The following is a 16,302-nucleotide window of genomic DNA, read 5'->3' on the forward strand; positions in this document are numbered from 1 at the left end:
AAAAAAAAACTTTGACCTCCGCGATTTCCAAAAATTAGGGTTTGTGGCAAAAATTAGGGTTTGCAGGTTATTTTAGGGTTTTTGGCAAAAATTAGGGTTTCTGCTGTCCGCCACGTCATCACTTTGTGACATACCCCCCTCTTGAAAGCATTGTAATCGACCGGCATTACGCCTGCAAAACCGACAAAAGCCATAAACTATCTTAGCAGACATTGACTGTTAGTACCTACGTACTAGGAACACACATCTAGCACATGTACAAAATCGACAGTCACATCACACGACATCACAGGACATCACATGGCATTCAACATTCATTCGGATCTTAGACCATGATTTATCGGCAATGTAGCTAGCAATCACATCTAGGTCCAATCGGGACCTCATCGATGTCCGATTGACTAACCCCTATTGCAACCATGTCTATTCGAGAACAATCAGACCAAAATGCTGCAGTCATTTCGGCTATCAGTTCCTGCACTCACAAGAGGTCAAGAACAAATCAGTATCATTATCAAGAATTCCATTTCATAAAGTCATCGAGCAGAATACAGTCAGCTCGCAGTATCCCTGAAGCTCAAAGAGACATCCGTGACTTTAGTATCAAAATCAAGGCATCTGTTGACAAAGGAGTGGAGTGACTCCCCTCTTGTGCATCCCACTTCACCAGATCTCCGGCCAAGCTAAATTTCTAGGTTCCGTTTGGAGTAGACTATGCTAAACCAAAACATCGAGGTAAAGTTTCACAATCTGAGGAGTATCTGCTAGGTCCTCCTCCATCCACTTCGCATCAAATGCAGGAAAGTTCTTGAACTTAACCAAGAACAACCTTCGGACTTTACCTTTCTTCGTATCGTTATGTGCCAAAATCTGTTTAGGAACAAGGATCTCCTCGTTTTCTTCCACTTCGGGTTGCTCATCAGGCTCCCCATCATCAGGCACATCACCCTTAACAGGTTTCAAGAGACTCATATGCAATGCATTGTGAATCCTCCAAGTATCTGGCAGTTTCAATCGGAAGGAGACCTCATTTATCTTTTCAGTGATCTGGAAATGTCCGTAGTATCGCATACTAAGCTTTGGAGAAAGCCTCTCCTTTCCCTTTTTCTTTCGTAGGCGTGCCTTCTCAAAACGTAAGAGCACCCAATCGCCCCCCTTCAGTTTCATGTCGCAACGATGGTGATCCGCTGCCTTTTTCTCTCGTTCTTGAGACTTCTGCAAAGTCTCGCGAACCTTGGCAAAAGCCGTATCCAAATCTCGCGAAGATTAATCCGCTTCAAATATCTAATCTTTCGTGCTCAGGAAGGATGGAACCTTCGTAGCACTTTCAACAATCTCACATGGCGTCTTCCCCGTCGAAGAGTGTATCGTGTTATTGTAGGCAAATTCCACCAAAGGTAAGTTCTTTTTCCATTGAGTCTTCTGATCCAAGATACAAGACTTCAATAAATCTAAAATCACTAAATTGGCAATCTCAAATTGCCCGTCAATCTGCAAGTGGAACGATGACGAGAACGGCAACTGCGTGCCAATGTTCTCGCAAATTGCCTTACAAAACAAACTCATAAATCTGGGGTCTCTGTCAGAGACAATCGTCTGAGACGTGCCATGTAATCGGAAAATCATTGTGATCATTCTGTGTTCTCGGGAGATCAAAAATGAAATCCATTTCAATATTTTCCCAGGGGCGGGTGGGTATGGGTAAAGGCTATAACAATTCCTGTGCCTTATGCCTATCAAACTTGACCTTCTGGCATACTGCGCACAAACTCTTCCACATCCTTTTTGAGTCCCGACCAAAAGAAGTATCTCTCTACCCCTTCATGGTGGTAGCAATTCCGCGGTGACCCGTAAAAGGTGGACAGTGGCATTCAGTCATAACCTTTGCCCTCAACGGTTGTGTAACGCACAACATAGTCTTTCTCATCAAGTAGCCTTCCCGAAGGGAGTATCCAGCTACTGTCTCCCCATCCCGTATCCGTGTGAAAATATCTGCAAAATCTGTATCTGTGGCATATTGATCAACCATATCCTCGAAGCTCCTATGATGTATCGCGAAAATAGCCAGAACCAACGGCTTCCGAGACAAAGCATCTGCCACCACATTTTTCTGTCCCTACACATGGACAATTTGGAAGTGAAACTGTGACAAGATGTTCGCCCACCGCATCTGCTTTTTCAAAATGTGCCAAGAAGTAGCGCAAACTCCGATGGTCTGTAAAGACAGTAAAATCCGCTCCGAGTAGGTAATGCCGCCACTGAGAAAGAGCATGGATAACCACCAAAAGCTCTTTCTCATAAATCTGTGTTGTCATCTCTGGCCTAGATAACAATCGGCTCTCGTAAGCAATGACATGGCCTTTTTTGCATCAAGACTGCACCCAGACTACGACCATAAGCATCACAAAATACTTCAAATGACTTCTACAAGTCCGGCAAAGTCAAATCTGGTCCTGTAGTCAATTTCTCTTTCAATATCTGAAAGGCAGTCACCTCTGTGGATCCCCACGAGAAAGGGACTCCTTTCTGTATCAAGATATGCAAAGGGGAAGCAACCTCTGCAAACTTTCGTATGAACCGCCTGTAGTACGAACACAGTCCAAAGAAGCTTCCAACTTCATGGACATTCTTCCAATCGGGCCAATCACGTATAGTCTCTATCTTGGCCGAATCCACTTGCACTCCTGCTGTTGAGACAAAGTGTCCCAAAAAGTGTATCTCTGAAGCAGATGATCTCTGTATTCTGCCTCATTCTTGGAGAAAACAATGATATCATCAAAGAAAGTGCCAACAAATAGCCTGTACTCTCGAAAAATCCTATCCATCATTCGGTTAAATGTTGCAGGAGCATTGGTTAAACCAAAAGGCATCACCAAAAAACTCAAATAACCCAAAAGTCGTCCGAAAAGCTGTCTTGTAGACATCTCCTGACGCTATCTTGATCTGATGATATCCACTCTTCAAGTCAATCCTGCTAAAGCATGAGGATCCCTGTAACCTGTCGAGTATATCATCGATCCTAGGAATCGGAAATCTGTTCTTGATGGTGATTTCGTTGAGAGTGCTATAATCGATGCACATTCTCCAAGATCCGTCTTTCTTCAAAACCAACAACACTGTAGAGAAATACGGTGAAGTACTAGGTTGGACAAGACCCTTTTTCAAGAGGTCTTTCACTGGGTTCATAATCTTTTCATTCTGTACTCAGCTCACACGGTAAGGTGGCCGATTCGGTGGCGTGCTTCCAGGTATCAGATCAATGGTTTGATCTTCAGGCCCTCTGAAAAGCAATCGGCATGAGTGTGGAGAAAAATCTTGGCGTTCTTTTGATCAGGTCAAAACATATTCAACCTTTATCCATCGTTCAGTTCTCTCCCAAAAGAATGAGTAAGAAACTGAAGTTCATCAGGTACAATCTCTAAGCCCTTTATTTATCAAAGTCGCTTTCTCGGCCCGGTAGTCAACCACGGCGTAGTTCTGGTGGTATCAAGGGATTCCGAGTAGAACGTCACTCGCGTGTCCTGAACACCCTTGTCATTGCAAACGAAGTTTTCCAATGCTCCGTGTAATGGCAACGTCCCATCCGGGTGCCAGTCGAACTACCTCCGCCTGTGGCGTCAGTCTGTCGGGCGTAATTCCAAATCGAGCCGCCAATTCCAAGTGAAAAGAAGTTGGCCTTGGCTCCTTCAAAAGAGCTTCCTGATCCTTCACTTTGCCCCAAAAAGCGGCAAAGTTTGTACTTTCATTCATTTGATTCGGTGCAAGTCCCACGCCATGTGGTACCAGTTCTGCTTTTCTATCTGCCTTTTCTGCCACGTTCCTCAGCTGCTCTCGAACTCTCAGGCCTGTCGTCGTTCTTATCATTCTGTTCTTTCTGTGCCATTTTAGGGCACTTCGCAGAGATATGTCCATGTTCCCCGCATCCAAAGCACTTCCCCTCTCTAATGAAGCGAGCTCTCTCCTCAGGAGTAAGCTTGGGTCGTGCATCCTTTTTCTCTGGGTTGCTCTTTTCCTTTTTACTTTCATTCTCAGAAGTCTGTTCGGCTCGTTGTGTCATGGCCTCATCTGTGGGATAGTCAGACTGCCAGAGTGAATGGCAAAGCCCCGCTTCGCATGACTCATCAACTCCTGAATAGAAGCTGACTTCTGTTCCAAGCAGTGATCTCGGATCTCTGTAGATAGACCCAAGGTAAACCGCTCAATTTGTTCTCTGAACGAGATCTTCTTGAATGAAGAGGCGGGTAGAAAAGAGCTCCAGAATCTTTCACAATAAGCATTGATTGTATCTTTCTTGGTCATCCGAAGATGGTTCCAAGCAACTCCTATATCTCGTTCATATTCTTGCGTCAATCAAGAAGAAATAAAAAGCTTCTTAAATTTCAACCATTTAACTGGCGCAGTCTTGTTTAAAAGAAGCGTGGACCACCAAATACGAGCATTCCTCTTAAGAGTAAGAGGCTGCTCTCCGAATTTTGGAGTGCTCTGAATAGCGTCCTCCCGTGAAAGCAATGTCAAACTACTGTATAAAAGACAAAGCCTTCGAAGCATCTGAGTATCTTGAAAAAGTATCAAACTTGATCGAGTGGCCACCTTCCTTAAACTCTCGGACTTTCTTGCTTTTATCTTCGAGAAAGTCATACTTGTTAGCTTTGTAAAAAAGATTCTTCTTGTTCGCATAAAAGTTTCCGTCATCGAAATCTGAGTTGTCTATAGACGAGTCCTCAGTAGAACTGTCAGTCTTTGGGCGAGATGTAGCCTTCTTTGCCTTTTTCTTGCCCTTTCCGAAGCTTTGTTTCTTGCTTCGCTTTTTGCTTTTTCTGTCTTCTTCGCTCCAGTCTGAAGAGCTAGAAGGACTGTCAGAAGAAGAAGAAGAACTGGGTAAGCCTTCAGACTTGACACGCTTCTTCTGTTTCTTTGCCTTGTCGAATGTCGACCGACGACCCAAATATCCCGAGAAGTCAGTGCCTTTCTTCTGCTTTTTGTCATGCTTTTTGTCTTTCTTTTGCACGTCGAAAAGCTGAGCAATCCGTGCATCAACCACGTTCTCCAGTTCCTTCTTCGTATATTTCTTGGAGGCAGAAGGTTTCTTGAGAGCGGATTTCGGGAGTGGTGTTGTGGTTCTCTGCCACTCCGTCTATACCTCTTCCAAAGAGGTCTGGTTCATATATTTTGCCATCTTCGGGTCCTCGACAAAATTGAGCATCATCTTTGTTGCATCGCCAATCAATTGACGACGCTCCATCTCTTGCTGCTCCGCCTGAGTAGGCCTAGGCGGGCCATACTCTGTGCTCAAGGTTCCTTTTGTTCTTATGGAAGGTAGAGCCTCCCGTTCTTAATGAGAGAATGCTATGATCATAAACAAAGTGAGTGGACATTGTGCGTGCAAGTGTATGAAACTGAGAGATAGAGAGAAGAGAGATACGACACCAGAGACGTTGTAAAACCCTCCTCCGAAGGCCCCACTCTCGTCGGCGAGAGTGGTCTACTTATGATTACACAAAGTGATACAATGATGATGCAATGGACTGATGCAACTTGGGACTATGCCGGTGACGACGACGGGGATGATAACGACGACTTAAGGGCTGAAATCTGCTGTCATCTAACTGCTGACTTTCGGGGCTGATTCGGACTGCTAAAAAACGCTGGTTTGCTGCGTTTTTGGAGGCTGAAAATGGGGGTATCTGCAGGTGCTTAGGGCTGATTCTGCTGCTGTTCTTAAGGCTGAAAACGCTGCTGCATTTGCTGCACTTAAGGCTGAAAATGAAAACGCTGGCCTGCTCTTGTAGCGTTAGTGGAAACGCTAGGTTTCTCGGGAAGGCTGGCGATGATGGCAAGGCTGAAAAAGCCAGGGTCTAGGGGACAGTGCTTGATGATCAAAACGCCAAGGCTGGGTGTGGACGATGAGGTATGACCAAAAACGCTAGGTACTTGTGGGTGCTGAAGGTTCTTGATGGTTCCTGCTGAGAAGGTGCCTGTTGAGCGGGGAGCTCCTGCTGCCTCTTCTACCATTTAGTGCTAACTTGGGTTTGCTTATATACAAACTTAGCAAAATTGCCCTACCTACTTTTGTTGGGAAGTCACTTAAATTAATAAGTGAAAAATGTCAAAAATAGGGAAAATAGGCTAAATGCATCCCATAACTGATTCTAATGGATTCTGATGGGAATTATCATGATCATGATGTGTGCAACCAGAGGATATGCATCTATACTAAGTGACTGGGCATGCACGGTCTACGAATAGACTCACAAAAGTGCCAGATCACTTCTAATCTAGACTGACTGGAATGATTGAACCCTGATCGTGCTGTAGCTTGTCCACGGATACAGGGTTGGATGTGTCACGTGACATCCGCTCCTTTTCAAAGTGAGGTACTAGTACCGAACTATATGGCGTCGAGGGAGATCGCCAATAGCATCTGGAATCCTGGGAAGGACTCTTCGTCGGCCCACTCTGATGTGTGGGTTGTGCGGTACTTCAACTTCATAAAGGTCTGCAACGCTTGCTTCTTTGGGCCGCGCGGAAAGCGACACAAAGTCTTTTGTGGCTCCTTTGGTGCTTCAACTTCATCTAGAGTCATGCTTCTTTCTTCTTCAAGAATCTCCATGGCTGAAAATTCTTGAAACCACTTCCAACACAAAACCATGAACATACCCATTCCATGTAAAGTGAAGGGAAAAAATCTTGTCTTCGCTAAAGACTGTGTATGCAATGTAGATGAACATAGAGACGGAGTGACAACCCGTTCATCAAACACATGCAAACAATGAGATCGAATCTTTTCTGTTTGATCTAGAGCAATCAACTGTGGCAATTCAGAACGGAAATGCCCATGCTTGGTGCTCATACTTTCGTGTCCTCGTTCGGAAACTGTGTCATGCCAAGGAAGAGACATGGAATGTGACTTCCTTACATACATACCTTTCAACTTTTTATGAAAAAACCACATACATTCGTGCTCATCCATGAGAGAAACGTGCTCAACATACAATATGTCATGCCTAGGAAAAGGGATCACATAAAGACGCTGACTAAAATACAGGAAACGATCACGAATGAAACACTCGTACAATGCGTGCGTATCAATCATGCGAACACATAATACTTCCTGTGAGGGTTCTTTGGACCTAGGCTCGAGAGCCAAGATCGGTTCTTCCTTAAGGATCGATTCGTCCTGGTGGGGTTCTTTGGACCTCGACTCGAAAGCCAAGATCGGTACTTCGTGATGGATCGAATCTACAACGAGGTTAGCTTTGCTAGAAAAAGCATCAACTAACTCATCATCCTTGTGAACAATCACATCATCTTCATGCAACTCATCATGCTTGTGAGAAATCACAGCTTGATCATGCAAATCATCATGCTTGTCATTGGAATCCACATCATCATGCTGAACATTGTCAATCAAATCATCATGCAAATCATTGTCAACCAAATCATCGTGCAAATCATTGTCATTCAAATCATCATGCAAATCATGTGTGTCTTGCTTAGGAGAAGAAGAGATTGAGAGAGTCTCCTTTTCCTAATTCTCTTGCATCTGTGCCTGAACTTGAAAAAAGAGTCGAAAGAACTCTTGCATGCTTGCTTTGTTCTCGCGATCAAATCTTGCTTCTCTTGCTTTGGCTTCCAAGCGTGCTTGCTCGCTCTCACGTGCTATGGTTGCCATTCTTTCTTGGTACTTACGCTCGATGGCTGCGATTCTTTCTTCGTTTTCTAACTTCCTGTCCATCATCCTCTTGTCGAAAGCCTCCATAGGAGTTAGTGCAATCCTTGTCGTAGATGGGGAAGGGTCAGAAAAAACTCCTGGCGGGGAAAATTCTTCTTCGCCTCTCTCATGCTCATCACCTCCAAGCTAAGTATCCATTCCGCTTCGAGTGATGACCATTCTGAAGTCTTGGGTTCTTGTGGTCTTGAGTTCTTAAGTTCACGAGGAACTTGGATTCTTGAGGGTCTTGAGGTTCTTGAGGTTTGCTTGAGGTTCTTGTGTCACGTGACACATCCAACCCTATGTGTCCGTGGACAAGCTACAGCATGATCAGGGTTCAGTCAGTCCAATCAGTCTAGATTAGAAGTGATCTGGCACTTTTGTGAGTCTATTAGTAGACCATGCATGCCCAATCACCGAGTGTAGATGCATATCCTCTGGTTGCACACAGCATGATCATCAGAATTCTCATCAGAATTCATTAGAATCAGTTAGGGGAATTTTCCAGTGCATTTAGCCTATTTTCCCTATTTTTGACATTTTTCACTTATTATTTTTAAGTGACTTTCCAACAAAAGTAGGTAGGGCAATTTTGCTAAGTTAATATATAAGCAAACCCAAGTTAGCACTCTCTGGCAGAAGAGGCAGCAGGAGCACATGCTCAACAGGCACCTTCTCAGCAAGAACCCGCAGAACCCCCAGCACACCTTGGCGTTTTTGGTCCCCATCCTTGCCACACATCAGCCCCAACGTTTTCCAGTCTGTAGCATAGCCAGCAGTACCAGATCATTGGCGTTTTTGCACCAGCATATCCCTGCCATCACCAGCATACCTAGCGTTTGCCTTATCAAGGGAAATCGCCAGCAGATGTCCAGGCAGCCTGGCATTTTTCACTAACGCTAGAAGAACAGCCAGCGTTTTTGGTTTTCAGCCCTTATCGCTGCAGAAGTTCAGCGTTTTCAGCATTCTACAACAACAGCAGATTCAGCCCTAGATGGTTGCAGAAGATCCCCATTTTCAGCCCTCGAAAACGCAGCCAAAACAGTCATTGTCAGCCAACGAAACAGTCCCGAAATTCAACAGTTAGAAGACCACAGATTTCAGCCCTAAAGTCGTCGTCGTCGTCGTCATCACCGTCGTCGTCAGTGACATAGTCCCAGGTTGCATCAGTCCATTGCATCGTCATTGTACCACTTTGTGCAATCATAAGTAGACCACTCTCGCCAACAAAAGTGGGGCCTTCGGAGGAGGGTTTTACAACGTCTCTGGTGTCGTATCTCTCTTCTCTCTCTATCTCTCAGTCTCATACACTTGCACGCACAGTGTCCATTCACTTTGTTTGTGATCATAGCACTTTCCATTAAGAACGGAAGGCTCTCCCTTCCATAAGAACTAAAAGGAACCTTGAGCACAGTTCGGAGCACTCATCTTGAGCAAAGCGCAAACAATCATTCCGCTGCACTTAACATTGGTATCAGAGCTTTGGCAGTGTTCTGTATCACTCAAGGAAAGAACCACAAGAATTTTGTTTGCTTGTTGAGGTCGCACGAACCCAAGTTCGCTTGGGCGTGTCGATTCCTAATCGTGTTTTTATGAAGAGTGACAGGAATCCCAAGAAAGAAGGCGTTGTCCAACCTCCCCTTGTGTCTCTTTTCACTCATTGAGAGCGGACCGTGCACTTAGCGCCGGCCAATCGACGTGAGGTGGGAAAAAGCAACCTTGGTGTGAGCGCAAGGCTGCCAATTGGTGCGTCCGCAGAAAGGAGTAGAACTCGGGTGAAGAGAAGATCCTTCTCAAACGCGGTTTGCAAGAGAAAGAAAACCTCAAGAACCTCAAGAACCCAAGAACCAAGACTATCAAGAACCCAAGTTCCTCGGGAACTTTGAAAGAACCCACAAGAACCCACGACTTCAGAATGGTCATCACTCGAAGCGGAATGGATACTTCGCTTGCAGGTGAGGAGCATGAGAGAGGCGAAGAAGAATTTTCCCCACCAGGAGGTTTTTCCGACCCTTCCCCATCTACGACACCGATTGCACTAACTCCAATGGAGGAGTTGGAGCTGTTGTTTATGGAACAGAATTTACAACGCGAAGCAAGAAATGCAGCAAGAATAGCAGCCATAGAGTGCACATACCAAGAAAGAATGGTAGCCATAGCGTGTGAGAGCGAGCAAGCACGCTTGGAAGCCAAAGAACGACAAGCCAAATTGGATCGTGAATCCAAAGAAAGAAAAGCAGAAATGGAACGCAAACACGCAGAAGACGAAGCAGAAAGACAAGCAACGAACAAAGCAAGACAAGCAAAATTTGATCGCAAGATCAAAGCAAGGAGGGAAGAGTTCTTGCGACTCTTTTCTCAAGCTAAGGCACAGATGCAAGAGATTAGGAAAAAGGAGACTCTCTCAGTCTCTTCTTCTCCAAAGCATGACACACAGGATTTGTATGATTGTGTGAAGCATGATGATGATTTGAATGACCATGATAAGCATGATGATTTGCATGATCAAGATGTGATTTCTCACAAGCATGATGAGTTGCATGAAGATGATGTGATTGTTCACAAGGATGATGTGTTAGTTGATGCTTTTTCTAGCGAAGCTAACCTCGTTGTAGATTCGATCAATCACGAAGAACCGATCTTGGCTTTCGAGTCGAGGTCCAAAGAACCCCCACAAGGTCCAAAGAACCCCCACAAGACGATTCGATCATTCAGGAAGAACCGACCTTGGCTCTCAAGCATAGGTCCAAAGAACCATCACAGGAAGTATTATGTGTTCGCATGATTGATATGCACGCAATGTTCGAATGTTTCATTCGTGATCGTTTCCTGTATTTTAGTCAGCATCTTTATGTGATCCCTTTTCCTAGGCATGACATATTGTATGTTGAGCACGTTTCACTCATGGATGAGCACGAATATATGCGGATTTTTCATGAAAAGTTGAAAAGTATGCATTCAGAGAAGTCACATTCCATGTCTCTTCCTTGGCATGACACAGTTTCAGAAAGAGCACATGAAAGTATGAGCACTAGGCATCGGCATTTCCATTGTGAATTGCCACAGTTGATTGCTCTAGATCATAAGAGAAAGATTAGATCTCATTGTTTGCGTGTATATGCTGAACGATTTAGCACTCCGTCTCTATGTTCATCTACATTGCATACACAATCTTTCGAGAAGACAATATTTTTTTCCTTCACTTTACATGGAATAATTCTGTTCATGGTTTTGTGTTGGAAATGGTTTCAGGAATTTTCAGTCATGGAGATTCTTGAAGAAGAAAGAAGCATGACTCTCGACGAAGTTGAAGCATTGAAGGAACCCCAAAAGACTTTGTGTCGCTTTTGGCACGGCCCAAAGAAGCAAGCGTTGCAGTCTGCAGACCTTTATGAAGTTCAAGTACCGCACGACCCACACATCGGGGTGGGCCGGCGAAGAGTCCCTTCCAGGATTCCGGATGCTATTGGCGATCTCCCTCGACGCCATACAGTTCGGTACCAATACCTCACTTTGAAAAGGAGTGGATGTCACGTGACACATCCAACCCTGTGTGTCCGTGGACGAGCTACAACATGATCAGGGTTCAGTCAGTCCAGTCAGTCTAGATTAGAAGTGATCTGGCACTTTTGTGAGTCTATTCGTAGACCGTGCATGCCCAATCACTGAGTGTAGATGCATATCCTCTGGTTGCACACAGCATGATCATCAGAATTCCCATCAAAATCCATTAGAATCGGTTAGGGGAATTTTCCAGTGCATTTAGTCTATTTTCCCTATTTTTGACATTTTTCACTTATTATTTTTAAGTGACTTTCCAACAAAAGTAGGTAGGGAAATTTTGCCAAGTTAATATATAAGCAAACCCAAGTTAGCACTCTCTGGCAGAAGAGGCAGCAGGAGCACATGCTCAACAGGCACCTTCTCAACAAGAACCCGCAGAACCCTTAGCACCCCTTGGCGTTTTTGGTCCACATCCTCGCCACACATCAGCCCCAACGTTTTCCAATCTGTAGCATCGCCAGCAGTACCAGATCATTGGCGTTTTTGCACCAGCATATCCCCGCCATCACCAACATACCTAGCGTTTGCCTTATCAAGGGAAATCCCCAGAAGATGTCTAGGCAACCTAACGTTTTTCACTAACGCTAGAAGAACAGCCAGCGTTTTTGGTTTTCAGCCCTTATCGCTGCAGAAGTTCAGCGTTTTCAGCATTCTACAACAGCAGCAGATTCGGCCCTAGATGGTTGCAGAAGATCCCCATTTTCAGCCCTCGAAAACGCAGCCAAAACGGTCATTTTCAGCCATCGAAACAGTCCCGAAATTCAACAATTAGAAGACCACAGATTTCAGCCCTAAAGTCGTCACCGTCATCACCGTCGTCGTCACCGACATAGTCCCAGGTTGCATCAGTCCATTGCATCGTCATTGTACCACTTTGTGCAATCATAAGTAGACAACTCTCGCCGACGAGAGTGGGGCCTTCGGAGGAGGGTTTTACAACGTCTCTGGTGTCGTATCTCTCTTCTCTCTCTATCTCTCAGTCTCATACACTTGCACGCACAGTGTCCATTCACTTTGTTAGCACTTTCCATTAAGAACAGAAGGCTCTCCCTTCCATAAGAAGTAAAAGGAACCTTGAGCACAGTTCGGAGCACTGATCTTGAGCAAAGCGCAAACAATCATTCCGCTGCACCTAACATCTTGAGGTTCTTGAGGTTTTCTTTCGCTTGTTTGAGAAGGATCTTCTCTTCACCCGAGTTCTACTCTTTTCCGCGGGCGCACCCCTTGGCGGCCTTGCGCTCACACCAAGGTTGCTTTTTCCCACCTCACGTCGATTGGCCGGCCGCTAAGTGCACGGTCCGCTCTCAATGAGTGAAAAGAGACACAAGGGGAGGCTGGAAATGGGGGTATCTGCAGGTGCTTAGGGCTGAATCTGTTGCTGTTCTTAAGGCTGAAAACGCTGCTGCATTTGCTGCACTTAAGGCTGAAAATGAAAACGCTGGCCTGCTCTTGTAGCGTTAGTGGAAACGCTAGGTTTCTCAGGAAGGCTGGCGATGATGGCAAGGCTGAAAACGCCAGGATCTAGGGAACAGTGGTTGATGATCAAAACGCCAAGGCTGGGTGTGGACGATGAGGTATGACCAAAAACGCTAGGTACTTATGGGTGCTGAAGGTTCTTGATGGTTCCTGCTGAGAAGGTGCCTGTTGAGCGGGGAGCTCCTGCTGCCTCTTCTGCCATTTAGTGCTAATTTGGGTTTGCTTATATACAAACTTAGCAAAATTGCCCTACCTACTTTTGTTGGGAAGTCAAAAATGTCAAAAATAGGGAAAATAGACTAAATGCACTGGAAAAATCCCATAACTGATTCTAATGGATTCTGATGGGAATTCTGATGATCATGCTGTGTGCAACCAGAGAATATGCATCTATACTAAGTGACTGGGCATGCACGGTCTACGAATAGACTCACAAAAGTGCCAGATCACTTCTAATCTAGACTGACTGGAATGATTGAACCCTGATCATGCTGTAGCTTGTCCACAGACACATAGGGTTGGATGTGTCACGTGACATTTACACTAGCAGCTTTTTGGCATTGCTTTTGGACCACAAGCTTTTGAGTTTGAAGACTTTTCATGTAAACTGATTTTCATAGGCCAAGGGCCTTTAAATATGTGCTAAGGGCTCATTTCTTGGCATGCTTCCTGGCGAAGGTGCAGAACTGGAGTATCGGCTTGTACTGTGTTGATGCAATATAAAGAAATACCGATAGGGACGCCAAGGTTTAGGGCCAATACTCTCTGGGGTCGAATTCCGCCACTCTATGTCGCATGTCGTCTCTCTCTCTCGGTTCAGTTGTTATTGAAGTGCTTAAAGTCTAATCAGTCTGTTCTTTTCTATTGGCACGCAGTGCCCGTCTTGTGACAGTGCTTTTGGATCCAAGTGCTTTTAAGATTGAATCTTTTGCTTTCGGGCATCCCTTGTACGTTAATAAGTGCCCAGAGGGCCACTCTTCTGTAGAGCATCTGGACACAATGTCTCGGACAGAGTTGGACCCTCGGGAGTTGTACTTTGTGAAGCGTAATAATAAAGAAATAGCGAAAGGGACGGCAGACTTTGGGGTCACTATGTCTTGGCTCGGAACTCCATTGTGCCGTGTCGACTACTCTCTAGATGTACGGAGAGTTTTAGAGAAAGTTGGAGTTGTACTTTGCAAAGCGTAATAATAATAAAGAAATACCAAAAGGGATACCAGACTTAGGGGCCAGTGTGTCTTGACTCGGAACTCCATCGTGTTGTGCGTGTCGACTATTCTCTCTCTCTTTCACAGTTATCTCTGTGTTTCCATCCGGTCCTCGCCAGAAAAGATTACATCATACGCTGCCCTGCACTTGCTTCCGTGTTGCGCAACTACAAGGTGTTTGCCTCACTTCAACGTGTTTAATTTCAGTGTTTTCCACTCCAGTGCTACTGCATCGCTTCAAAATTGCGTTAATTCTTGAATTTCAAGTGCTGCCACACTTGCAAAGCTTAAACGCTAATGTCCCATTGGTTTCTTGCATTCATTTGCAAATCTGAAAACACCGATTTCCAATCAACGTTGAGCTCCTCTCACATGCCAAGCTGCCCGTATTCTCCAGCTCCTAAGATTCAGCAGCCCTCAGATCCGTGAGCTCCTAAGGTTGAGCAGCTCTCAGGTCCTGAGCTCACGGCCCAGCTCCGCCGTTGTCGCCCAAGCTCTGATACCAATTGTAATGTGTGTGGTTCACGATGCGAGTGTGCGTGCAAAGAGGGAAGAGGAGAGACACAGAGGAGGAGTGGACCCACACTTGGTGTGTGTGTGTGTGTGTGTGTGTGTGTGTGTGTGTGTGTGTGTGTTCCTGATTGCATTATATGTGAAGGAGAATACAATGTATGAGTTAATGGAAGTCAGAGTGTAGGGAGTTAGTCGGGCGGGGCGGCCACGGGCATTTTACCCCAACAACGGGAGGCAATAATAATTAGAGATGCCGCCACCAGAATAGCCATGGCAACTGCAAGGGAGATTCCCATAAGACCAAGCTTCCCAAGTGAGGGTAGCGTCCCAAAAGGTCTTCCAAAAAATTATACACTAAAGCAGTAGGAAGTTCCCATAAAGCAGGACCTCTTTCAAGAATACTTTTCTAATCAAAACGAGCTGCTGTCTGATTTACAGCATAATTCTAACTACCCCATCTCTCTCATACCTGGTGCGTTGAATGGGCTCTGCTGAAGAACTTCTTTAAGAAGGCGAGTGCAAAGGGGTCGCAGGTTTTTAGCCGCTCCCATGAGACCGTGGATGACAATACCACGGCGTACCTGCTGTCTATCTTCCCCAGCTCTCACGGTCTCAAAGGCAAGAGACGAGTATAATCGGCCAAACTTGATGAACTGTAGAGACCTGTGAGTGTGCGCCATCGTTTTGCAAGAGCTGCGCAAAGTAGCCCAGAGAAGGGTGCTTCGTTAGCCGCATTTGTATGGAATTGAAGTGAGTCTGAGGGTAACTAAAGGTGGCTTCACAAATGGGCAGCGCCCGTCTGTCACGAGGGCCCTACATGAGCGCTCTCAAAACGAGCCCCTTTTTGGGTTGGGCACCTGTGTATTCACAAGCAACGGACATGATGTATACTTCTCTCTGACTAGTGCAGCAATGACGATTGGCTACCTTGGATAGCCCATTGACCATTTTGACACGTGGTAAGCGTTCAAAACTCCGGACCCACTATCTTTTTCAAAAAGCTGCTTTATGGGTGCGCCCATTCCTTGGGGCGAGGGGTGGGGGCGGGTTTCCCATCAAAAAGGTAACTACGTTCGCGATTGGACTGCCAACGTGCGTCCTTCAACTTTGTGTGTGAAGGAGCTCCGAATGCCCAATCCGATGTTGCAAAGTCTTATTGGCTGCTTTTTGTGTCCTCCACCCATGTCCGGATGTTTGTGAAGCCACCCTAAAAACAAGTGATAAAATCATGAGGCCTACCCTTGAGAGCAAGAGTGGAACGTGAACGAGTACAATCATATTACAACTCAACTTCATGAAAAAAGTACATCCTGGATATGGGCAATGCACAAAGTCGCTATGACTAGCTATTCTAGTACAAGTGACTAGTAACTACATGAAGATTGGCTATGGACGTTGCAACATAGTGTCTAGGATGCAACCTTATAGCGATTTATATGTTTTACATATCTTGCAACAGTCATAGAAGAGTCACGAATTTCTTCCTTTTGCAACTTGAGGAGGATCGATAATCTCTTGAAGCAACTATCCCGCCATGAAATTCAATGCAAGTATGGACAAGTTGATGAAGGTAAGTTTTCCGCTCTTCTCTACACCATAGCCAAGGAAGGAGAAGTTTAATACTTGGGGTTCTTTGTTCTCGTCAGAGGATGACGGCAGATCATCATGTGGACGATATTTTGATCTCACCATTGTCTGAACTTATGTGTGAGCCTTTTGAAGAGAGGGGATTGTCAATTTCAATAGTTTCAAAGGATGATAATGTTTCACAACTTGCTATGGGAAAGTTGAAGATGCATGCGTGTCATCATTATTAGAAGAATTGGAATG

The 16,302-nt window shown here is 45.2% G+C and overlaps 1 protein-coding gene across 1 annotated transcript in view; it reads right to left on the reverse strand.

Moving 5' to 3' along the window:
- LOC147451979 (uncharacterized) overlaps window positions 1-15,282 on the reverse strand; it is a 39,743-nt gene extending 24,461 nt beyond the window's left edge. The window contains exon 1 of the mRNA XM_086517826.1: window positions 14,942-15,282. Within this exon, the coding sequence (XP_086373952.1) occupies window positions 14,942-15,152 (211 nt within the window). The 5' untranslated portion in view covers window positions 15,153-15,282. The remainder of the gene's footprint in view (window positions 1-14,941) is intronic.
- Between the last annotated feature and the right edge of the window lie 1,020 nt (window positions 15,283-16,302).

Source organism: Adiantum capillus-veneris, chromosome 8 (genome assembly GCF_014529385.1).
Source record: "Adiantum capillus-veneris isolate H3 chromosome 8, ASM1452938v2, whole genome shotgun sequence".
Lineage (NCBI taxonomy): Eukaryota > Viridiplantae > Streptophyta > Polypodiopsida > Polypodiales > Pteridaceae > Adiantum > Adiantum capillus-veneris.